Genomic DNA, 27,181 nt, shown 5'->3' with positions numbered 1-27,181 from the left:
ATTTCTTATAGTCACCCTGCATTTGATGTCTGTTTACATAATATTTGGTATCAAAACTGCTATTAAGGTTTCTTAAACATACCAAAATGTCCCCATATCAAAATAGTTTTGTCTTTTACTGTTAAAATAGATAAAATAAAGTAGCCATATGTGAGGGGGCTGTATTTCTAGGTTACGTGAAAGTTCAGCACAAATGACTGAGACTAATTACCAGTCTTCAGTCTTTAATTACTCAAAATTAATTTTCCTTTCATTTTTGATCTTCTTACTGACTTCCTTTTTAATTGAATGACTAATTATTATATTACAAGAGAGCTAGCTAGACAGACAGATTTGGAGGGGGGGGGGGTTACTGGTACTGGAGCTTGAACTCAGGACCTGGGTACTTTTCCTATAGCTTTTCTCTCAAGACTAGCACTTTACAACAACCTATAGCTCCACTTCTAGCATTTTGTTGGTTAACTGGATATAAGAGTCTCAAAAACTTCCCTGTCTGGGCTGGATTCGAACCAAAATCCTCAGATATCAGACTCAATTAGCTATGATTACAGGGGTGAGCCACCAGAGCCCTGTTTTTATTGTATAAGATTTTAATAATGTTTCCTCTATCTCTAAACATGGCATTAAAAACAACAAATAAACTAAGCAAAAAGAAAATGAAGCATCAAATAATAAGGTAATAAGCTAAGTCAAACAAAATATCTTCAAACAAAACAACGGTATCAATGAATTTTACCTTAATTTTAGCAGTATATTCTCCTCTACCTCCAAACAGACCAAGACCACCAAGCAAAATATCAGTGTCCGCACTAAAACGGATGGCTTCTACTGAATGAGCAGAGTAGCCCCAACCCCCTCCATGACCTAAAAGATAAAAACAACAATCTGTGCTAAAATATCCATATATATTTCAGTTATAAGGTAATATTTCCTAAGTTTAAGTATACATACTTTCAAACCTGTTTACTATACTATAGTCTTCCTTGGAATAAACCTTCATTACTGCTTGAGTCTCCTCTTCTGTACTTGCAATGCCCATTTTTAAGTCCTGCATAGCCGCCAAGGTGTCAAGACAACCTAAAACAACAAACAAGTAGAATTCACATCCTTGACATAGTATTGATATTTGTTACTAAAGACAAATGAAAATAAGTAAGTAAACTTGGAATATGTTTCACAAATTTATTCCATGCTTTAAATTTCACTTCATAGGAATACATAGAATAATGATTACATTTAAATGTTTTACATAAAACTGAATCTCTGACAACTTGGAATCGCTTAACATTTGAGTCTTTACTAGTTTTTCTTTTCAAATTTTCTTTGGAAATTTTCCAAATTAGTTTTATTCTTATCAGATACTATTTGAGGAAGTCAAATTCACCTAAAGTAATTATAACTAAAGTCAACTTTGTATAATTACAATGGTTATCAAAAGAAATCTGAAGAAATTTGAAGCCAGGTGTCCATGGCTCATGCATGCCTATAATACTAGTTACTCAGGAGGCTGAGATCTGAGGATCACTGTTCAAAGCCAGCCAGGGCAGGAAAGTCTCTGAGATTCCAATTAACATCCAGAAAAACTATGGCTCAAAGTGGTAGAGAGTTAGATTGAGTAAAAAAGCTCAGGGATAGCATCCAGGCCCTAAATACAAAAAAGAAAGAAAGAAAGAAAGAAAGGAAGGAAGGAAGGAAGGAAGGAAGGAAGGAAGGAAGGGAGGGAGGGAGGGAGGGAGGGAGGGAGGGAGGGAAGAAGAAGAAGAAGAAGAAGAAGAAGAAGAAGAAGAAGAAGAAGAAGAAGAAGAAGAAGAAGAAGAAGAAGAAGAGGAGGAGGAGGAGGAGAAGATGGAGGAGGAGGAGGAAGAGGAGGAGGAGGAGGAGGAGGAGGAGGAGGAGGTGGTGGTGGAGGAAATTTAAGAGAAAATAACAAATAAGGAGTATACTTATGGTATATACTTATGATATAAACATAAATGGGCTTTTAAGAGGATGAGTTTTTTAAAGCAGTACAATATGAAGATATGGAACTATATAATTTCTAGGAACTATAATTTCTCGCAACATATATATATGCATACATACATATATAATTATATATTTAACTGTAAAAATGCTGTATATTAAAATAAATGAGGTTAATGTGATATAAACAGTCTGTACAATTTAATATTTTACAGAAATTTAAAATATTTGTATAAATTAAATACAATAATTACATATTTTAGTGCTCAATCAATATCTCTAAATATTTATTGAAGTTAAACAAAAATATTACTTAAAGAGTAATCTTTTATGAAAATTATATATTCAGTAGTCATTTATATTTGGGTATACAACAATCTTTCAGTGTTAATAGAGATGATGTATAGTATTCTTTGTCAGATAAGCTTGGTAGCAGATTTAATTTGTTTTAAATCTAGTATGTTATTGTTTAAAAAACAACAAAGATACAAATTTACATACTCTTAAAAAAAACTTAACTCTTAGCACAGTACACATTATTGTGAATTAGTTGCAAATCAAATAGTAACCCTACCTAAAATATGCAAGGCTGCATGAGATCGGGTGGTAAGGGCTCTGGATCCTGTTGGTAGAGCAAGTTCCGGACTCAGTATGCTACATCTGGACTGCATATCTGTTGCAGAGGGAAGTCTAGCATCAGCAACCACTGCATTGTAACACCACAATTCTCTGGTATTTGGCCGAAACCTTGCAAGAAAAAATAATTATAGCAACTCAGCCTGGAGTTTTATTTGAAATTTTTCTAGATTATTATACAAGGAGACTAAATACTACAATCAGCTTAAGCAGGAAAAGAATATAGCATATTATTTTCCACACCTAGGCTAAAAATGTAACAAAAGCAATTTATATCATTACCAGAAAATAATTTGAACAAAATAGTAATACAGACTAACATACTTCTTAAGAAATATAACAAATGTACACTTGAAAATTTGATGCATACATGTAAATATGAAGCTTTTGAACAACAAAAACCCATTAAAAATTCAGTTAGAAAGACAAATTGAAAGAAAATATGAAAACATGCATGAAAAAACCTAAAATATAAAAGTGATTCATAATCCAATAAGACTCAATCTGATAGACAGCAAAAGATCTTGAGTTCAAGGCTGCCAGGGCTCTATAAATCAAGATGCAAGGAAAAATTTTAAAAAGGACAAAGAGATTGAGGGTATTGTTATTTTATATCATTACATATAAAGTACATGTACTACACAGTAATTATTGAGTACTTCAATTAAAATAGTAAATATGAAAAACTATTGTTCATAGTTTATTAATGCTGAAGATAAATACATATCCAGTGAGAGTAAAGATATATCACAACATTCTATTACCTACCCTGAATTCATCAATCCCACTTCTTAAACTCTTGGAAAAATAATCTTTCAGACATACAAAACTTTGAGTGTGTGTGTATGTGTGTGTACATGAATGCTTAGCGTGTGTTTTGTGTTCTTTGTAACATCAAAGGTAATATTCTATCTTTAATATACAATCTAAAATGTTCATTGATGGGCAAACAGCTAAGTATACTTGTCTCAGCACAGAATTCTATGTTAATAATAGAGTATTATAATTATCAAGAACTGTCAAACTTTTTGAATAACTGTGCTCATATACCGAAAGCTACATGTTCATTTAAAAAGATGTCGAAGAATATAAATCAGCATAATACTTTTAGTTAAGTTAGCAGAATTTTGTATCAGGCTAAGATATCTGAAACATCACTAAGCTATTTTCCAATGTTTTTTCTTTGCTTTACGAAAAATTAACATAAAGTTATATAATATTGTTGTAAATTTCTGGAGCAGTAAGTAAAATTCTTATCTGCTTTTGACATGTTATATTTTAATTATTGAGAAGTTAGCTCCTAAAGAATACAAAGAAGCAGATGTATGTCAAAAAAGGTCAAAGGAAGCTAATACTGATCTGCAATGCCTGTGTTAGCTGCAAAATACAAGGACACTACTGAGATAACAGAGGATACAAAGCAGCCAGAGGTCCACATCATGGAAAGAAATAAGAAAAGCACCTCGCATCTGATTTACCAAAAAGTAGGAACAGACTGCCTTTCATCTTTTAATATCTTTTAGAATAATGGAAAAAAATGAAGGAGCTCTCAAAGTACTTGAGGTCATCTGGCCCATTCACTATTAACACATATGTGACAAACACACAGTTGAACAAGCTGAATATTATACATCTGACCTCTGTGAAAAAAACCATAAAAGGGATCTAATTCAAATATGTTACATAACTAGAACTCAGTTATTCAGTAATCTGTGATTTTATTCAGAAACAAATTTTATACTGCTAATTGTTTCTAATTTTGTTTTTACAAATAACAAATATGCTTACCTCCAAATTACATCATACACAGGATCAAGACATACACCAAATCCTTGAAGATCTTCTTGTTCAGAGTCATTGAAAGTTTTACAACTCCCATCCACTTTATTTATCAGAAGACATTTAAATGGAGGAGGTTCTGATATAGAAGCAGGTACCAGTCCTAACAAAGACATACATACATATAATTTTACTATGCTTTACCAATTCATATTCCCCAAAACCAGACAAAGAAGCTGAAACATCTAAACAGCTTAAGTAAAATCTTCAAGTGGCAGAATTAAAACCAAAACTTCTAGCTGTCTAAAGCCATAACACATGTTCCTAATGCGTATGCTATACCACTTTACTATGTAATTATTCCTTATACCAGGGACAAAAATATAGAGGAATATTTTGGAAAGGAAACTTCCAATTCTGATCATAATCCATCATAAAATTTAATTTATTTAAAAGAACAACACAGAGAAATCCATTGCTCAAAAAATAAAATTTATCCTATTATAATTTAGCTCATAATTCTACAACTATCTGTCACATGAACAGCTTGGTTAGTAGATCTTTTAATTCTTCCATTCTTATAGCACATAAGCATACATAAATGCTGATACTTAAGAGTACTCATTTAAATTTCTGCCAAATGAAAGAAATAAAAACCCTGTAAGACCACATCTCTTTATAGTGAAAGACAATCCAGGCAGTACCAGTCAAGGATTGGGAGAGGATATCTGTTTGTTGTTGGCATTACCTATTATGTGTTTACTGGCAAAAATTTCTGATGTAGCAAGTACATGTGAATTAATAAGTGCTTCATCAATTCGTAAAAAAGTCTGGTCCCCACTTGCACCTATCCAAGTGGCTTTTCTTCCATATTTTGATCCAATGTTAGGCATGGAAGCTGGCTTTGCATTCCAATATGGCACATCCAAAATTGGTCGGCCCAGTTGTCCTTTCTAAAAAGTTAATAAATAATATTAACAATATTGTTTAATAAGTAATCTATAATTTTATAAGGAAACCATAAACAAAATTAGATATGAGATCTTATTCAACTTAAGTTTTAGTTTGTTATTCTTTGATAATTGTACTTTTATTATCTTAAGTATATGTACAGTTTATAAGTACACACATCTTGATCAGATGTTACCTGTTATTTATTTTCTGGTTTTTTTTGGGGGGGGGTTGTTTTTGTTTTTGTTTTTGCCTATCCTGGGGCTTGAACTCTGGGCCTGGGTGCTATCCCTGAGCTTTTTTTTTTTTTTTTTGGTCGGCCGGTAGGGCTTGAACTCTGGGCCTGGGCGCTGTCCCTCAGCTCTTCAGCTCAAGGCGAGCGCTCTACCACTTGAGCTACAGCACCACTTCTGGTTTTTCTGGTGGTTATTGGAGATAGGAGTCTCACTGTCTCTCCTGCCCGGGCTGGCTTTGAACCACGATCCTGAGATCTCAGCCTCCTGAGTAGCTAGGATTACAGGCGTGAGCCACCAGCGCCCGGCTCCCTGAGCTTTCTTTGCTCAAGGCTAGCACTATACTACTTGAACCAGTGCTACTTCCAGCTTTTTCTGAGTAGTTTATTGAAGATAAGAGTCTCACAGATTTTGGTACTCAGGCTGGCTTCAAGCCACTATCCTCAGATCTCAACCTCCTAAGCAGCTAGGATTACAGGTATAAGCCACTGGTGCCTGGCCCCATATTTTTAATACACATGAAATCTGTATCCAAAACTTATAAAGTAACTATATATATATAGATAGATAGATATAGATATATAGATATAGTTACTTTATAAGTAACTTTATATACTAACTATATATATCTATATATCTATCTATATATATATATATATATATATACATGAGATTCTGAAGATTCTGAAATTTAGATGCAGGGACACAGAATGTATTTACAAGTCAGCCATTCTTAAATCTATAAAAGTTTACAATTAGAATTTCTAAGACTGGGGAACAGTAATAATTAACTGATTCATACCTTCTACTTACACTCTTACTCAAAAAATTAAAAACAAATATAGTAAGTAGAGAGACTCACATATGATTTAAATCTTTAGCAGTATTAAGAGTATTGGACATCGTGACACTTAAGAAGTTTGTAACTTAAGGAAGAAATCAAATTACCAGCGTTCTCTTTACCCATCTGACCCTATAAGATGAGAATGTGGAAGAAATGAAGGAGGAGATGAGGAAGAATAAATGAGTACAGAAGACTTAAGAAAAGTACAGAGCAGGGCAGTGGTGGCTCATGCCTGTAATCCAAGTTACTCAAGAGACTGAGATCTAAGGATCGCAATTTGAAACCATCCCCAGCAAAACAGTCCCTATGAGACTCTTACCTCAAACTAACCACTGAAAAATCAGAAGTGGTCCTACGGCTAAAGTGGTAGAGTGCTAGGTTTGATCATAAATGTTCAGGGACAGTGCCCAGGCCCCACAACCAATAACAACAACAAGAAAGAAGGAAGAGAGAAGGCGGGGAGGGGAGGAAGAGAGAGAAAAAGAGAGAGGAGAGGAGAGGAAGAGGGAGGGACAGGAGGAGAGGAAGAGGGAGGGAGAGGGGGTAAAAGAGGGGGGTAGGAGAGGGGGAAGGAGAGGGAGAGAGAGGGAAGGAGGGAAGGAGGGAAAGAGGGAAAGCAAAGGAAAGCAAAGAAAGGAAAGGAAAGGAAAGGAAAGGAAAGGAAAGGAAAGGAAAGGAAAGGAAAGGAAAGGAAAGGAAAGGAAAGGAAAGGAAAGGAAAGGAAAGGAAAGGAGGGAGGGAGGACGGCAGGAGAAAGAGAAACAGAGAAAGACAGAAAGAGAAAGAGAGAAAGGAAAGAAAGAGAAAGAGAGAAAGAAGAAAAGAGAAGAGAAAAGAAGTATGTACAGAATTGTTTTCTAGAAGAGAAGTCCCAGGACTGGAAGGGTGGCACAAGTGGCAGAGTATCTGCCTATACCTGCCTAGCATAGGATCCTGAGTTCAGCACAATTTCAAGGGAGAAAGTCTTACGTTTAATGTAAAATACTACATGAGTCAGTTAAATAATAAATGGGGCAATTCACAGCAGAAGCTATGGGTGAGGGAATTAGAAATGAGCAGGACCCACGCTTACCCATCAGACTGAACCACATTAAAAGGCATGACAGAACATTCTGCTGGCACTCTCAAACACAGTTGGTATAAAGGAAAGTAGAGAAACTGTTGGTATTTCACCAAAACACAAAAATATTCATTTTTAACCCAGCAATCTTACTTATTGGAATTAACCTCAAAGATATAGCAGAAAGTAACTACCTCAAAAAATGCTGGAAAGCACTTTGTAAAAGAGTGTCTAAGTATAAAAAAATCTTAAGCATTGGTATTACCTATTATGTGTCTTCTGACAAAAATTTCCATGGACTACTATAGAATGTTAAAAAAATATATAGAGTAATTCCTAGGAGATACATTGAAGTAAAAAGAGGATATACAGAATATGAACTTCTAAGAAAAAATTATTGCTGAATCAATTGACAAAATGCAAACTACTAAGGAATTCATTAGTAAAGGACTAGCGAACATATAAATTTTTCTTAAAGGTTGCAAGAGAAAATGTTGTATTGTACATTCACAAATACAAACACACTTAAGCATGTACATGTACATCCAGAGTAAAAAAAAGTATGTGCAAATATGGGAAATATAAACAGGTCGAAACACTAACAAGTAAATATGGCTAAATGTGTAAGTATGCTATAGATGCTTATTTTTGCCACTGTTTAAAAGTTCCTGAAATTATTTCCAAATGAAATGTATTTCTAAAGTTTACATTTGTGGTTTATTTTTTTAATCAAGAGTTGTAAATTATATCCTAAAGCCCTCTAGAATTCTGAAGTTACCCACTATTTAAAGATAGTTTAAGTTTAATTGCACAGCCATAGGTATATTTTCCTTGGCTTCCTTGTGCCAAATTATACAAAATTCATAGAACATTCTCATTCTATTCAAGATTTGGAAGAAGGAAAAAAAATCAAACAAGGAAGAAGACACCAAAGAAAAGGACAAAAGGAAAGTACAAATTTAACCAAATCTAACTTTTCTGAAGTAGGCTTTAAGAAATCAGATAAGAAACAACCTTTCAAAGAATTAGTTCCACTGAATGGTTAAAGGGCTTTGATCTGGAATAAACATGTCCAATTCTAACACAGCTATAAAATTCTAAAATGTAATGCTGAGCTAGAAAAGAAAAATTATCTGAAAGTCATTCAGATTTTGTATGTTAAGAGTTAGAAGAAATATACATACATAATTATAATGTAAGTATTTCATTGTAACCAGAAAAAAAAGAGCTAATGTAGACAAATTATGAGGCAAGAGTATTAAAGCAGTATTAATGTTTACAAAATTTCTTACAGAAAAACTTCCAAATGTGAAGACTTGTCCATCCATTAAAAGAACTGCCGTGTGGTTGCTGCCTGCAGTGACTTGTGTGCTAGGGCCTGGCAAGGCTTGAACAAGAGTGGGGCATCCCCTAGATTTAAACAAACAAAAAATTAAGTCAATTTCTTACAATACTTAACTGAAATTTTTTTTAAAAAAAGAATAAAATAAGGAGTAGAAAAGTTAAAAGGCACTAGTAAGAACATTCAGTAATTATTTTGGCACAATATGCCTGTCTTCATGCCAGGTTCTGAGTAGACATAAATGAAAATGACACAGGCACTGACTTGAAGATTATTTAAGACATATTTGGAACTTACTAGTCTAATAGTGGGCATGTATTTTTAACTTTCCTGAAATATTAATGCTACCTTTGTTTTTTCAATTGGTTGATTTTGTACACTGAAGAGCTTATTAAGGATATCTATAAATATCTGTTGAACAATATTAAAATCATGTGATGCCTAAACAGGAATTCAACACAGGAATTAGATGAATTAATTTTATACTCCCCTTTTTGAACTTTCCTCTCTAGGCTGTCATCTTAGATGACAGCACAGTAGTTAATGAGCAAGTACCATGAGAGGCATTAACAGCAGCAATTATAGGCTCAGGTACTCAAGTGGAGCTAGACAACATGGGTCTGATTCCTTCTTTACCATTTTGTAAAAGTAAGACTTCATTCACTTTGTGTTTCAATTTTTTCTTCTATTACAAAGAAAATAATAACAAGCAGTATAGAACTCATAAGGTTCCTGTGGACAATGAAGAAGTTCATATATGACAAGTGCTCAGATTGGTGTCTGGCATATGGAAATAGTTAATAAATCATAACAATTATGGAAAATGACAGCTTAGTAGCTTTTCCTACTTTTATGATTTTATCAACCATCTTCAGTAACCATTATTGTTAGAATAACCACTAAAGAAATTATCCACACACAAAACAGGAGACCAATGAAACTGTGATCCTTTGAGCTTTTTAAAATTACATTTTTAATGTGTTTTCAGAGTAGAATGAAAAATGAGTTGCAAAGGGGCAAAAATAACAGCTGGATATGTAATAAAGAAAATTTCACAAAAATGTGAGTGAGACCAGAAGGCTGGAACTAGGAGTGTCCAATGGAAGGTAATGGATGATCTGACAGCCTGGTAGGAAACAGAGCTGATGAGGCTCTGCAGAGGAATGGTTATAAGGCAGGAAGGCTTTTTTATTTAAACAGCCTCAAGGTGATGGTAACAATCACTTCACTGTAAGAAGGAATGAGAGCTAGGAAGGTTATTAGAGAGAAAAGACATCTTCATTTTCCTTGTGAGACTTTTTTTAACTACTTTTTGCATGGAAAGGAAACTCAGACATCTTCTAAGAAAATGTGGCATGAGGAGTCACTGGAAAAAGTTTCAAGACACATACCAAATGCTCCAGAGAACTGAATATTCAATTAGCAGAACCAAGTGTCTTTGGTGGAATTTGGACACTATATTGTAGCAGACAGGAGCAAACAGTGGAGTCAAAAGATAAAAAAAAACAAAAACAAAAACAAAAACAAGGGGACAAAGGGAAAAAGGAAACCAGCTTGTTTTTGGGTTTTTTTTGCCAGTCCTGGGACTTAAAATCTGAGCCTGGGCACTGACCCTTAGCTTTCTTTGCACTCAAGGATAGCTCTCTACCACTTGAGCCACAATACCACTTCCAGCTTTTTCTGAGTAGTTTACTGGAGATAACAGTCACAAACTTTCCAGCCCATGCTGGGTTCGAATTATGATCCTCAGATCTCAGCCTCCTGAGTAGTTAGGATTATAGGCATGACCCACTGGCACCCAGCTTTTTTTTTTTAAAAAAAAAAAAAGATAAGAGAACTGAAGAAGTTTAAAGCATGAGCAAAGATCAAGTTAAGGACAGGAAGTCAGAAAGAAGATAAGAAACAAAACTCTAAGGAAAGGGAGTCTAAGGAAAAGGCAGAGAGTCCCTGCCAAGGACAAGGGAGGCCTGTCTCTCACTGGAACATGAAGAATGGAATGGAAAGATACTGGGTACACGTAGATTTGCAAGATTGGTGTGCTGAAGAATTTCTAACTATTTTTATTTTTGTTATGTGAACAGAGATTCTGTGCTGAGAAAAATGGGTGAATAACCTTCAACATTAAAAACAATCAGCTCAGCCAGCGCCAGTGGCTCATACCTATAATCCTAGTTACTCAGAAAGCTGAGATCTGAGGATTGTGATTCAAAGCCAGTCCAAGCAGACAAATCTGAAAGACTCTTATGTCCAATTACCAGTAAAAAGTTGGGATGGAGCTGTAGCTCAAGCAGCAGAGCAAGAAACAAAAACAAACAAACGAAAAAAAAAGGAATTGAGAGGCCATGAGTTCAAGCCCCAAAACTGCCCCCCACCAAAAAAGAAAAAAAAAATCTGTTCATTTAATCATTTGGCTGTTAAAAAAAAACAAACAGATAAATACCTACATCAGAGTTGAAAAGACTGATTTTTTTAAATTTAATTTAATTTTATTTGTGAACATACTGTACAGAGGGGTTACAATTACATGGGCAGGAAAATGTGTACATTTCTTACCAAGCATTGCACCCTCCTCCTTTGGTTTACCCTTCACATACCTTCCCAGCCTCCCCCCTCCCCCCCAATCCCAATCCTTCTCGAAAAGACTGATTTTTAAGATAGATTGAAAAGGACTTCTATGAATGAAGTTTATGAGTTTCAGAAGATCTCGAAACTCTAAATTTCTAAGCACACATTTATCTTTGATATTATAGAATACATATTGTGTTTTTCTAAAGAGAGAGCCTATATATTTCATTAGGTTCTTTTTTTTTGGGGGGGGTCCGGTCTTGGGGCCTGAACTCTGGGACTGGGCGCTGTCCCTCAGCTCTTCAGCTCAAGGCTAGGACTCTACCACTTGAGCCACAGTGCCACTTCTGGCTTTTTTCTTATGTGGTGCTGAGGAATCGAACCCAGGGCCTCGAGCATGCAAGGCAAGTGCTCTACCACTGAGCCACCTTCCCAGCCCCTTCATTAGGTTCTTAAAAGGCCTTAAGACAGTTCACTACTGTCCATTGTAGATGGACTGATTGTATTGGAAAATAATCTAACAATCTCTACAAGTGCAACACTTTTTTTTTTTTTTTGGCCTGAATTCTGGGCCTGGGCACTGTCCCTCAGCTCTTCAGTTCAAGGCTAGTGCTGTACCACTTGAGCAACAGCACCACCTCAGGCTTTTTCTGCTTACGTGGTGCTGCGGAATCTAACCCAGGGCCTCATGCATGCAAGGCAAGCACTCTGCCACTGAGCCACCTTCCCAGCCCCATAGGTGAAATACTCTTAAGCTCCACTGCAATCTAGACAATTACTCCTCAAACACGCCTCCCCTCTTTTTTATGGACAGTGACAACTATAATAATATATCTGATGAAAATGGGGTTTGAACTCAGGGACTCATACTTGCCAGGCAAGCACTTTACCGCTGGAGCTGTGCTCAACTCTGATCCTTTGTACACCTAATCCTGTATTGACACCTCCTTTTTATTTATTTTATTGTAAAGGTGATATACAGAGGGATTAGTTACAAAAGTAAGGTAATGAATACATTTTTTATGGAACTCTCATTTTCTCCCACTTTTCCCTCCCCCCTGCCTGTATCCCCTCTCCCCCAAGTTGTGAAGTTCATTTCCAACACATAAGTATCTTGTGAGTATCACTGTTGCATTGGTTTATCCTTTGTCTTTTGTCTTCTTGAAAGACAACTTTCCATTATTTTGGATGCAAAGCACCTTGATTACATTAAGTAGGATATGGACTTGACTGCTCTAATGAAAGCCAATAAATAGATAGTAGATTTTTCTCAGTTGAGTAGCATTACTTGTAAAGAACCAATGTGGTAGTTCATGGTATAAGGGACTATTTCAAACTTTTAGCTTTGTCACTCTTAATACATGATTATTGTTGATGTCTATAATGACATGCCCAGTTCCTGCTAGCATGCATGCATTCTACCAGCAAGTTGCAAGGACAGAAAGGGAAAGAAGATGTCCACCTTCCCTTTCATGAAGGAAGAAAGAGAAGGAGAGAGGGAGACGGGGAGAGAGAGAGAGGGAGAGAGGGGGAGAGAGAGAGAGAGAGAGAGAGAGAGAGAGAGAGAAAGAGAGAGAGAGGGAGAGAGAGGATAGAAGGAAGGAGGGAGGAGGGAAGAAGGAAGGAAGAGAGGGAGGGAGGGGAGGGAAGGAGAGCAGGGAAGGAGAGGACGGAGGAAGGGAGGGGGAGGAGGGAAGGAGGGGAAAAGAAGGAAAGGGAAGAAAGATGAATGATTCCAGGATTTAAAAAATAAAAAAAGGAAAAATGCAGTACCAGTTTCTCCAAACAAAAAGTTAGCAGGTACCTGGAATTGACATCCCCATGTCCCAGCTGCCCATGCTGCCCATATCCAAATGTATAGACATCTCCATTTTCCATTAAGACCACTGAAACCAAAGCAAACAAAGTTGTTTTTTCATCATATATACTTTGTATTTCTGTCATAACTATAAGAAAGTATAGTTATTTTAAAATGTAAGACCTTTAAAATAGGTAATGGAAGCCAATACAAATATATATTTAATGGAAATCAATCTGATTTTAGTTCTCAAAATATTTTAAGTCATTACAGACTATTTTCATTAAATCTCATAAATGCTAGGTAAAAGCATTACTATTTAATAACTGGTTCAAATCAACAGCAAAATTTTATTCATGGATATACTACATATTAAATAATATTCTTTAATACCTAGAATAATTATAGGTAGTAGATGGGTTAAAACTTGCACATAATTATGCATAACATTAATGGCATGCTAGGTTTATGTCATATCAAATAATATTTATGTAAATTTTACATGTTAAATACTGTTTAACCTAAACATCAATAATTTGATGTTATATGATTTGGTATATTTTAGAATATTATAAAATCTGGCAATGCACCTTTATCATTGAACATTAACAAAATATAGGATCATATTACTAAAAACCACAGCACGATGCCGGGCACCAGTGGCTCACGCCTATAATCCTAGCTACTACTCAGGAGGCTGAGATCTGAGGATCTCGCTTCAAAGCCAGCCTGGGCAAAGAAAGTCAGTGAGACTCTTATCTCCAAAAAACCACAAGAAAACTAGAAATGGCAATGTGGCTCAAAGCCTTGAGTTGAAGAGCTGAGGGACAACACCCAGGCCCAGAGTTCAAGCCCCACGACCGACCAAAAAACAAAACAAAACAAAAAAAACCCACAGCACTTTATATCGAAATATAATATATTGAAATATATAATCAAAGATTATTTCATCTTTAATAATTTCTCTAATTAACTTATCAAATATATCCATCAGAAGACAGACTAAAAGATTGCTGCAGCAGGGCACAGTGGCTCACATCCGTAATCCTAGCTACTCAGGAGGTTGAGATCTAAGGATCACAGTTCAAAACCAGCCCAGGCAGGAAAGTCCATGAGACTCTTATCTCCAATAAACCACCAGAAAACCAGAAGTGGCACTGTGGCTCAAATGGAAGAGCACTAGCCTTAAGCTGAAGAGTTCAGGGACAGCGCCCAGGCCCAGAGTTCAAACCTCATGACCGAACAACAACAACAAAAAAAGATAAATGCAAATGCCTTATAGATTGGAGGTTGCCACAGTGATACAGAGTTAACATCCTTTGTTCATCAAAACTAAACAAGTTATTTAGTACAACTGTAAAAATGCAGTTATACCCTAAAGTTCCAGCTGCTACCTGAATGGTGAAATCCACAGCTGACTTGTACTGCTCGAAGCTCACAGTCAAATCGCACAGAGCCGGGAGGGTATGTTGTGATTTTGCTTGCATCCTTTTCTCCTCTTTCTCCACTTCCATCTGTAAGTGTTATAATTTGTAATTAAGCTATGATCCATCTTCAAAATAAAAATTTAAATAACTTTACTATGGAAGGACAAGAGAAAAATGTTAAAAGGAATAAGCAAGAAGAATCTATGCTGTTAGAAGTGACAGATGGAGACTCTACCTGCAAAGAAGCAAATTTGCAAAGATTGGCAGTATTTTTGTTCGCAAATATCACTGTCAATAAAAAAAAAGATAAGATACAGCTATGAATTAAACCTATTAAGCTAATCTGTAATGTGATGATTAAGTTACATGAATAAAGTTGTAGAGATAAAATGTACATTTTATAAGGGAAGATTTAGTTTGTATAAAAATATTACTGCATGCAAAGTCATTTGGCAATTATTTTACTTAGTAATATTATTAGTGTTCCCCATTTAAAAAAAAAGTCCTAGTTAACTCACAAGTGACATATTTCCCAAACAGATCTCAGGAAGGCTATACTGTCCACCAGTATTGCTAAATTTGCCTAAACTTAAAAAAAAATAAATAAACCAAAGAGCTTTATGCAGTGCATTGTAGTTCAAAGACCTACTCTCATTCATCTATCCTGTCCTTCCCTACCACGCAGTCATTCTGCTTTTCAGTCTTATTCCTAACCCCAAATATTACCCTCAACCAAACCATCCTTCTATCCCACCCTCTTCTTTTTTTTGTCGGTCGTGGGGCCTGAACTCTGGGCCTGAGCACTGTCCCTCAGCTCTTCAGCTCAAGGCTAGCGCCCTATCACTTGAGCCAAAGCTCCACTTCCAGCTTTTTCTGCTTATGTGGTGCTGAGGAATCGAACCCAGGGCCTCATGCATGCAAGGCAAGCACTCTACCACTGAGCCACCTTCCCAGCCCATCTTCATGACTAGTTTGACATAGAATTTTCTGCCATTCTAACCATAGCACCAAAAAACACATTCCAAAATAAAAAATTTCTACTTTGGAATATGTAAATGAGAGACAACTTCCTATTGTAAATCAAACATATTTCACTATTAAACTTTATGTAATCAAGATTAAATTCCTTATACACAAAATAAATGAAAATACAGAAGGAATTTCAACAGTTCCACTAATATAAACCAGGCTCTTGCCATGTGACAAATCTATACACGTGTATACACTATGTAAACACATACCTGAACTCATAGACACACACTTTACTTTTTTGTATTTTCATTGCCCATTTTGGACTATTAAACAGAATAACCTTAAATCACTTTATTTTCATTTCATTCTTTCTTTTTAATCTAAGTTTCAACAAGACCCAGCAAGTTAAGCATGACTTAAATTATGACTTGTTTCTATATATAAGTAACTACCATTTCAAAAAACTCTAAACTATTCATAATACTACCACAGTAAAACCTCACTAATTTGGAATAACAGAAAATAGGTAGATCCATGTAACTTACTAAGAAAGTACTAACCACAGGACATTTAAATAAAAATTCAGTTTTGTTACTTTTAACAAATGCAGACTATAGACTGAAGGCTACAAAAAATAAAATGGGTTCACCTGCATTATATTTGAAAAATAGGCCAATATTACATTAAAATGTACCATATATATATATATGGTGTGTGTGTATATATATATATATATATATATATATATATATATATATATATATATATATATATGAAAGTCCTCTGACATACAGAATTAACTGCTGGACCCATAGGTTGAAGGCACGTTGATGGAATCCTTCATTTCTTGAGCCCTTGCTTTGAAAAGCTACTGATTTAGACAGGTTTCACCTTAAAAGTATGACCCTGAAAATTCAGAGGAAGAAATTACTTTGAAATTTTTATTCACTGCACCTAATAAAGTATCGTAACTTCTGATTCAGTGAGAGGTTTTACTATGAGAATGTGATTCCTCTTCTGCTAAATTTTCTAAATTGGGTTTGCCAAATGAAACAAAAAAATGGGTGGGGTTAAAAGAAATATAATCTTAATTCAGAGCCTTCTCATCTTGGAAAGGCAGTGGAATGGTTAAATGCATATAAGGCTTCATATTAAAAGGAACGTATGCTTTCCAAAGACAACTTAAATAAGACATCAGAAAGCAAATGGAGAGAAATTCAACAACTTTCTCCTGACTAATAAAGTATTTAATTATTAAGTCTGATTCAACAAAAAGTAAATTGTGTTCACATGATGTTGCAGATTTAATTAAATATTTCAAGTATTGTTCCACTTCATATAATTTACCACTGTGTGGTCAGGGCAAATTCCTTTGGAATTTGGCATTTTGTCCCCTCTTCTAATTGGAAACATACAGATGCAAATCCCACAATAGAGACACAGCATCAAGGAAGAAGAAAAATAAAGCCTAATAATTTACTAAATAATAGCATAATGACTAAAATAATAACTATTACTTAGAGGTCAAAATTCTGCTATAAGCATTATATAAAAGGGTGAATTTAACAGTGATGTTAACCTGAATCTATATGAAACATTCTCAGTTAATAAGGATAGTAAAAATGCAACAAATATAAAGATGAGGTTCTTACTTATTGATTGTATTTGTGTGTGTGTTCTAATGTATAACTCAATTCCATGATTCAGAAATATATAAAAATTTGTTAAGGAAAAAATGTACTTAGCAAGCAGCAAAAAAATACTGCAAATTCAAGAATCAGCAATTAAAATTCAGCAAGATTAATTCTGCTGAAGCTCACTTTTCCTCGGGTTAGAGGAAAAATTCATGTCTCAATAATCTTGTAATTGGCTACTGAAGTTTAAACAGACATATTTTCTCTAATATACGCTCATATATGCTACAAATTTTAGCTGGTATAAGTATAAAAAATACTGTATACATACTGTATACACTCATTTGTGTACATATACAAAAGTAAAAAGATTCAGCATCTAAAGAATGATGAATTAAGTTTAACATAAAGCTACTTTAAAAGTAATCTTTGTATTCAAACCACAAAAAAAGTTATCGAAGCACAAAGTGATTACCTGGGACAAAAAAGAAAGCAATAGAACTGCAATCTGCTAAGTAGTAGCACTGTGATAAATGCCACATTAGATAAATGCTTACAGAACCTGAGGGCTTGGAATGGAAGCTTCCTCTACGAATCAGCTAGTGGTATGACAAATAAACTCAGGACATCTTAGCTTTCCCTCTTATGGAAAAACATAATGGTATGTACATCAGAAGTTACTTAGGAGGATTAAGTGAAATAGTGTTTGAAAAGTGTACAATCAATATTCACTATTGTTACTTTCTTTAATAGACATAGAAATCCAATTAATATAGGTGTTGTTTTGTCATTTTATTAAAGGTTAAGGGGTTAAGCTAAGTTACTTATAGGCTAAATAACCACCTCGAAGACATAAATGGCAGACCAAATTTTTGGAATTTGGAAATAGTTTGCATTTGAATTACTGTGTAAAAATAAATTACATGTGTAATTAGTCAAATTTTGTATCTACAGGAGAATTCTAAAAGAAAAAGCAAATAATTCAATCAAAGCTAGTGCTCATAGAGGATTTCTATATGTAAAAATTATATATAGTGTGGTGTAAATCTTAACTTTCAAAGCAAGTTAAGGATTATCATACCCAGAGAGAAACAGAGAAAGTATGAATAACCATGAAGTTTCAGTAAAAGAGAAATTTAGGATTAAAGCTGAATTCTAGTCAAAAGGCCCTATTTCCATTACACCATGCCATTTTCAAAAAGCAAAAAAGGTTCAAAATACACCCAAACATTTAGCAGCATTCCTCCCGAATTATGCATTAGTCTATTTAATATAGACTTCAAAACTATTTCTAGAGCAATTCAGATGTTCCATACAAGGTGCACTATATTGAAATCTTTGGATGCATGACACTGAATAGCTGAATGTATGTTAATCCTGATATCTGTTAGAAACAGTTTATGATCTACTTTTTGATTCTGCTTTAAATATTCTATTTTGCCTCTAGTCAAAATTTGCCATATCACAACTTTCTCTGATGCCTTTCTAATCAACTGGAAGTTCTTCAGCTTTCTATCTTAGAAATCACCATTAATAGAAAATTCCTAATTCTTAGCACCTAAAATATGTCACAGTATAGAATGTTTTAATTGTTATATCCTACAATTTGTACTACTAACATAATTAAATGTAAGACAGAAAATATCCATTAGTATAGTAAACTTCTCAATGAAAAACAAACAGTAGAAAGAAACATACCAATATGATGAAATATGTAGTAAAAGCAGTTGTATGGAGAGAAGAATCAATGACAGGATAGTGAATGTAAAGTTTAGTAGGTGGTAAGGAGTTAGTAAGTGATAAATGAATGCTTCATGTAAATAGCACACATTTGATAAGCTATTATTTATAGCTTATTACAGTGTGTATATATATATATGTGTAAGCCTGTGTATATATGATAGTGTATATGTATATATGTATATATGTATACCAACACAGCCCTTGATTGTAATTCTAAAGAGTCAAAAGAGGATGGTACAATTCATACAAAAATAATCTAGTGCCAGACAAAACTGATGTAAGAGTAGTTTATTTAATAGTTGCTATGGTTAGTAACTAAGCACATTGAAAAAATTTTAATTTGTAATCTTAGTGTTCATTTAGTACATCACATTAAAAAAAATCAGAAGAAATGAAGATGCTTGACCATAACATGCAAATATTTTTCAACTATTTCGTTAAATGAGAGTATTATAAATTCCACTTCTTATGAGGGAAAAAACACATTGAGAATATCTGTTCTAATAGTGGCATAGACATACAAGATTCTAACAATACTAATAACACTATACTTCAAATACTGTTACTCAGACTTAAATACTTACATTATTTATAATATTTATAATATTATTTATAATATTAAAATCAATCAATAAAATCTATCTTACTATGGTTAATTAATTTAGTTATTCATTTTTGTTTATTATTTACTTGTGAGGTTTGAACTAAGATACTTGCATTTGTTAGGCAGGCAATCTATCACATCAGCCAAACCTACAGCCCTTTTTTTACTTTAGTCAAAAAAAAAGTTATTGTCTTTAGGCATCTAATCACATCAGGCTTTTTGGTTCAGATGAGTTCTCACTAACTTTTGCCCAGCCTATCCCTGAACTTAACTTCGAATCTTGGCCTTCTGAATAGCTGGGATTATAGGCATGTACCATGATGCCAGTCTACATTACATTTAAAACACTTTCAAACTTTATTTCTGCAGAATGTATCTTAAGAGTTATGTCTGAGGACTTACTGAACGATTTTTTTAAGTTTAGAGTTTATGTATTCCAGCAAAAGTAAAAACAAAGATTAAATAATTTGCCTATATGAATGGTTTTTAAACTTCCTATTCTATTTGTCAGGGTTTATCTTGGGCATTTGGGAAAACAGCATCTGTAAATTGGACTAGCCAATGAAAAGCCTCTGGTTCACATACAAGAATTTAAGTGATGCTCGATAGGAAATGTACTCATTACCTTGCTCATGTAACTAACTGTAACCCCTCTGTACAGTATTTTTACAATAAAAAAAGTACAAAAAAAGCATTTAAGTTATAACATCTATAAATTTAAAATGTTCTGCATTAAACTCTTTCTTAATGTTGGATGACTGTAATTGTTGTTTTCTAACAAAAATTAACATGCCTTAGAAATATTTTTAATTAGCCAAAACTCTGAATACCTTAAATAATGCAGAAATTGATTCAAATTCTTCAATCTAATTGGTTACTACTGACCAATTCTCGGAACTCATGTAGATCTGTCTAACTTTTTGTTTGTAGCTACCTGTATTCAACCCGCAAATCTCAAGTATTTGTGCATTCATATGTTGCAAACCTTTAGAGCAGTAGAAAAATAAAATGGCAGTCTATCAATTTATATATTGCACTTAATAATTTTATTAATTCTAAAACAGAACAATAATTTTCAAAGGACCATAAGATGCTCTATCATAGCCATGTAAGAACAGGTAGGTAACAAAAGAAATAGAAAGCAAGAATATGTTCCCACCTGGTCTTAACTTTATGAAATTTGAAAAGAAATAAAATATCCCTTTATGAAAGTTAATAAAAAGAAAAGAAGAAAGGAGAAGCATGAGTCACAGACAAACAGTGCCACTTTTAATCCTTCTTTCTCCTCAGGCTATGTAATAATGACAGAAGCAAAGCAGAAGAAATCAGGTTTGTGCATTTTCTCAGAGACAAACTTCAAATGAGTGGAAGCAATTGGGAGAGCATCCCGCCTGGTTGATAAGGAAGACCAAATACCTTTGTGCTTGTCCCGTTTATGCTTTAGCTGTGCTGGATGGGATCTGAGTCTGGCTAGAGCCTGCTCTCGATGGTTCATAAAAATAGGACCAGCAAATACAAGGGGGCCTGAGGAGAAACATTTTGTATGTGCATAGAGAAGCTCACAAAAGAAAAACACTATAATGAATAAAAATTAATTCCAACTAGATACATGAAAATTAATTCTTAACTTCTGTGGACATACTTGTCTCCCAATTCCCCAATTCCACCCCTAACCCCACAAATATTATCACCATTCCACACACAGTAGTATCTTCAATAGAGTTGATAAAGTACATAACCCATTTTTATTCTGATAAAATTGAGTAACTACTAATAGTATCTAAGGATAATCACAAAATTTCATTAAAATAACCAAATTAACTAAAAATATTTTCAATATATTTAAAATTAGTAAGTCATATACTCATTAAAGCAAGTATCTTTTGTATTGCTATACAAAAACTCAACTAATTCTTAAATATTAACAAGATCTTCCAGGTATTTCCAGGTCTATATCAATCTTGACACAAAACCAAGACAAAATATTATTGACTTTTCTACATATTGTGAAAGATGATAGGAAAAACAGATGATCACAAACAGAACCAAAAAACTTCACTGATGAGGTGCTGTACATGTGGGAGTTGCTGAATATATATGCAGAAGTAAGGATAACCTGAACTTGACACTAATAGCAGGTGGAACATATATCTCAAGGAGCACTTCTGAGACACTAATGGTCCTCACTGAACTTTTAAAACATCTCCAGATCACACTCATTGTCACTTATAAACCACTTTAAATAAAGTCACATTCACTTTAATACATAAAAGTATTTGTTCATTCTCTTCTTATAAAACAAAACAATAATTTCCTTGAGTTTCAGAAACTTCAAAAATACAGGTGGCTCATGCCTATAATCCTACTCAGGTGGCTGAGATCTGAGGGTTGTAATGTAAAACCAGTTAGGAAGGAAAGTCTGTGAGACTTATCTCCAAATAACCACCAAAAAGCCAGAAATGGGGTTGTGGCTTACCTGGAAGAATGCTAGTCCTGAGCAAAAAACTCAGGGGGAGTGTCCAGGCCTTGCATTCAAGCTTCAGGACCAACTGAGGCTTGAACTCCGGGTTTGGGTGCTGTCCTTCAGCTTCTTTTGCTCAAGGCAAACACTCTACTACTTGAGCCACAACATCACTTCCAGCTTTTTTTGAGTACTTTATTGGAGAGTCTCATGGAGTTTCCTGCGCCAGCTGGCTTCAAATCCTGATCCTCAGATCTAAGCTTCCTTAGTGGATAGGATTACAGGCATGAGCCCGGCAAAACAATGTGTTCTATGAACATAGGTAAATTATTTATATTATTTACCAGACCTTTTTTGTCAGTACCAGAGCTTGAACTATAGTCCTCATGCTAACTCAGCTTCACCACTGGAATCATGGCCCCAGATCAGCTTTTCTGCCTGAGCTGGCTTTGAATCTTGATCATTCAGATTTCAGATCTTTGAGTTATCTAGGATTTTAGGCATGAAACACCAGTGCCCAGTAATCAGATATTTTTAACTTTTCATGTAGTAGACACTAGATGTCATGCATATAATGATAAAGACACAGGATCTTGGCCTACTAGAGAAAATAGCAATAAAAGCAAAACACTGTAATATGCTCTTAGAAAGGAGGTCTGTACCATGAAGGATAATCTCCAAATCAAATGATGTGAGAAAGGTTTCAAAGAATGAAAAACTTTTAACAAGAGAGAAAAAAGTTAAAAGAGGGAATTCCAATTCAAAGAAAGCAGACTTACAAAAGCATGAAAATGAAAAAAAATATTATACTGTTATTTTAAAAGACATTTAATAACCAAAATAAAGGCAGTATAGGTTATGGAATAAAAGTGCTGAAAAATTAGCTTGGGGAGGTACAAATCACAGTGCTGCGATTCACACTTGTAATCCTATCAGATAGTGTGGGAGAATTGTGATTTGAGGCCAGCTAGGGTAAAAAAGTTTGGTGAGATGCCCATATCTCAAAGAAAAAAAAATGAGTATGATGGCGTATTTCTCTCATTCCAGCTATGAGGTTGGCTTAAAGTAGGATGATTGTATATTAGGCTGGCCCAGGTCAGAAATTGAAGGCCTGATACAAGGCTCAATTGGTTAAATAATCTGCCCTGTAAGACCCTGAGTTCAAACACCACACATACACACAAAAATCCATATAAACACAACAGATAAGTATAACCTTTTAATACCATAAATCTTTGTTTGGGAGATGGTGAGAAATCCACAAATGGTTTTCAACTAGTCAGCAAAGACACACTATGATTCAGGCACCACACTATGTGCTGGAAACAGTTAAGAAAACAGACACTCTACTACAAGAAGCACATAGTCTAATTAGGAGATGGAGGATTTACTAATAACTAAAGAAGAAACTATGAAGGCTTTGGCTGTATGTCAGGCAAAGAAAAGAAGTGGCCTGAGCTAAGGAAATATTAGTGAGATTCTTTTTTTTTTTTTTTTGGGGGGGGGGTCCAGTTGTGGGATCTGAACTCTGGGCCTGGGTGCTGTCCCTCAGCTCTTCAGCTCAAGGCTAGCACTCTACCACTTGAGCCACAGCGCCACTTCCAGCTTTTTTTCTTTTTGCTTATGTGGTGCTGAGGCATCGAACCCAGGGCCTCATGCATGCAAGGCAAGTGATCTACCACTGAGCCACCTTCCCAGCCCCAATTAGTGAGATTCTGGAAAGTGAATATATTTAAGAATTATTAAGGAATTAGGAAGCTTTAATGAACCTTGATTTATTTATTCCAATGAGAAAACTAAATAAAATAAGTATAAAATGACCAAGTTTAGGTGTCTTAAAGGACCTAGCATTCATGAATAGGCAATATATTATGTGGAGCTATCACAGGTAGGTAAGAAGATGTGGAATTGATGTCAGTGAAAAATAAGCTGAGACCTGAAAGATTATTATCTTTTGAACAAGTAACTGCACCTCTTCCAATCTATGCTAAACTCTTAAAATATTTTTAATGTATTAACTCCAACATGTTTGCTATGAATTATATCTTTGGCAGGGGAGTATAAGGGAGATACGACCTCCATTATAGCCCTGGCTATAGTTCACTACAGAATTCACTACATAGCCACAGCTGGCCTCAATTTCACCATCCTCCTGCCTCAGCTTCCCAAGTACTAAAATTACAAGAGCATACCACTTCATCCAAATAACTATACCTCCTTATCACAAAATAAAAGAAACCGTAACTAGGAGAACAACAGAAAACCATAGTATACATATTCAGTGGAAGAATATTCAGTAATCTCAGCCTCCTAGAGAAAATAGCATTTTTACATGTGAAACTCTTGTGCTATTTAAATTAGCAGTAAGACAGCCATTTTGAAAGAGCAAGTGATACCAGAGGAAAACACAACTCTTACACATTAGTCTTATGGATATATATTCCTATATTTAAAAAACAATGTCAAATGTCTGTTAAAATTTAATATACCCACTCCGTGACCCACACTTTGTTTCTAGAACATTCTACTATAGCAAGAAAAGGACTATTATGCAAAACCACAAGTTTAAGGATAATTATTACAGAAAATCCCACCAAAAATCTAAAAATAGCCTGAATGCCCAGCAACAAAATGATGGTTGCATAAATAGTGGTACAAAATAATTTAGCTACTGAGTAGAATATGACAATGAAGAGAATGAGAAAGCCAAATCAAAACTAGCAAAAAAAAAAAAAAGGGGTGGGGACATGGCTCAAGTAGTAGAATGCCCGCCCCACAAGTACAAGGACCTGAGTTAAATCCCCAGTATCAAGTAAAAGAAAAAAAAAGATATATAGTTATAAATGATGTTTAAAATTCTAAAATATTTTCTAAAATAAACAAAACACACAAACACATACCATTTTATATGGTGCTGTGTTAACTGGCAAAATATACATGTGGGAACTGTGTCCTCCCTTTTCAGGATTCTGTGGTAACTGAGGCAACCTTATACAAGGAGGGTACAGCTCCAAATGCATCAATGTCAGTAGCATACAAAGAACTGACATAACTCATGTCCATAATGAAGATTCCAGCGCACCAAGAAAAGGTATTTTCTACATATTGTGCTTCTGGAAACATTAAATAGGTGTGTGTATATATATATATATATATATATATATATATATATATATATGATAATATATATAAAATATATATGAGAAAGAAGTTCAACAAAACAAAAAAGCAACAAAAATTTTGAGCATCATTAGTCTAAATGAAATGCTTACATGTAAGGTTCTAGACTAAGGAAAAAACTTTGGCACAAACATTCACCAACTGTGCAAGATCAGGTCTATTTTGTTAGTAAAAATCATATACAATGATTTGGATTTGAAGGTACTAGGGTTTGAACTCAGAGCTTTATATTTTCTAGGCAAGCACTCCAACCCTAAATATTAAATTATTAAAGAGTTTTATAACTTTTAGGTGGTTATATTCTATATATTGATAATATTTAAAATAAATGGCAAAAGAATGTCTACATTCTCCAATTTTTGAATTACCAGTGTATTGAATTCAATGTTCACTTCCAATAAAATTGAACAAGGTTTTTGTGGTTGATTGTTTATTTTATTCTTTTCAAGAAAGCATACCAAGATATATATTGCATTAGTAAAATTTAGATGTCATCAAAAAGATTTGCTATATACTTTGGTTTAAACCTAATAAATTATTGGATTTTATAGGTCAGTTCCTATAACTCAACCTAAAATTTCCAAAGAATGAAAAAACAGGTAGTAAAGAGATAATGTTATAACCTTAAGAAAAAAATGTTGTAAAGACATAAAACATAAACTTTCTTCTAAAATACATTTAATGTGCAATTTTCCCATATTACTTACATAATATAAAGAGTAACAATATTTACATTATTAAAATATTTTGAAGGCAAAATATTTGCTGATAAAGCCAAACATACAAATTAACATTGGATCAATTAACATTGCTTATTAGATGTTACAATAAAAAAAAATCTATATATTCCAGGTATATGGTAAACAATTTAAATTTAATAAAAGAATTTGTCAGTGTATATTTCACTACCTATTTTCTTTAATTAAAAAGAACTTGACAAAATGCATAATGATAGTTATATAGTAATAGGCTTATGTATCAAGTACCATAATGCTTCTAGTAAGTATTAAAATTTAATACCAAGATTTTGCCTAACAAGAACACAATCACAGAACTCTGACAGTTTTGTTCCTACAAAGAAAAAATTCTGTAATGCAACAACTGCTTTAGTAATATAATATCAACACCTGTCTATTCAGTGTATACTGAAATGATAATTATGTGTATTCCAGTTTAAATCAATTTTCAGGCAAAAAACTACCAAAAGCAATGAAAATATAATAATCAATAAATCTATCTTTCTAAATAAATCCAGCAGAATTCCCAACTTACTCTTCTTTTATGTAAGCAGCAGCATTCGTTTCCATAAAAGGTAACAGTGCATAACTGCTAGTTATGCACTGGACTGAAAGGAAGCATGGTAGATTATGCCCAAATGACAAGAGTCTGAACAGCTAGCAAAACAGAATGAAAAAACTACATTAAATTGACCAATGAAGCTCATAGTCAAATAGCAGAGTCCACTGTCTGGGTGAAGGACAAATTCTAGAATTCATAATTTTTGATAAAACTGCCATTGCTGATAGACTTGGCAGAGGGCACAATTATTAACATGGGTTGACAAATGCCATAAATACAGTAGTGATTTAAATGTATGCTATTAATACAATTATAAATGCACCAAATATTTTTATATTATTTTCAAAGTTACCAGAATGTTACCCATTTTAATGATTCTACTTAAACCAGCTTATTCCATACAGTTTTCACTGGTTTCTAAGTATTCCTTTACTCTTTTTTGTAATTGAATCTTACCTCGTCCTTCTTCTAATCTGTGTCTTCTGATTACACGCTGTCGTTTTTCTTCTTGGCGTAACTGAAGATGTTCTTCAATATTAACCCCAGGTACTGGGACAGCTAGATGATTGACCAAAATAATAATAACAATAATAGTAATAATAATAATAATAACAACAACAACATGTTCAATATGTTATATAACATATAACATAGCTCTAGCTACATAACTATGCATAATAGCTATAACGAC

General features: G+C 34.1%; 1 protein-coding gene across 10 annotated transcripts in view; it reads right to left on the bottom strand.

The window, feature by feature from the left end:
* LOC138811651 (E3 ubiquitin-protein ligase MYCBP2-like) overlaps positions 1-27,181 on the bottom strand; it is a 193,690-nt gene that overhangs the window by 142,822 nt on the left and 23,687 nt on the right. For 9 of the 10 annotated variants that reach the window (XM_069999343.1, XM_069999344.1, XM_069999350.1 and 6 more), the window contains exons 13-22: positions 26,947-27,048; positions 20,967-21,074; positions 14,565-14,684; positions 13,177-13,258; positions 8,758-8,875; positions 5,126-5,330; positions 4,387-4,540; positions 2,537-2,709; positions 952-1,077; positions 737-864 (exon numbers count right to left, since the gene is read on the bottom strand). In XM_069999343.1, the coding sequence (XP_069855444.1) occupies positions 737-864; positions 952-1,077; positions 2,537-2,709; positions 4,387-4,540; positions 5,126-5,330; positions 8,758-8,875; positions 13,177-13,258; positions 14,565-14,684; positions 20,967-21,074; positions 26,947-27,048 (1,316 nt within the window). The remainder of the gene's footprint in view (positions 1-736; positions 865-951; positions 1,078-2,536; positions 2,710-4,386; positions 4,541-5,125; positions 5,331-8,757; positions 8,876-13,176; positions 13,259-14,564; positions 14,685-20,966; positions 21,075-26,946; positions 27,049-27,181) is intronic. The other variant, XM_069999351.1, reaches the window with a different exon arrangement.

This window comes from Dipodomys merriami, unplaced genomic scaffold, assembly GCF_024711535.1.
Source record: "Dipodomys merriami isolate MVZ:Mamm:240054 unplaced genomic scaffold, mDipMer1.0.p SCAF_545, whole genome shotgun sequence".
Lineage (NCBI taxonomy): Eukaryota > Metazoa > Chordata > Mammalia > Rodentia > Heteromyidae > Dipodomys > Dipodomys merriami.
Note: the sequence above shows the minus strand (reverse complement) of the source record. Positions and strands in the feature narration are given on the sequence as shown.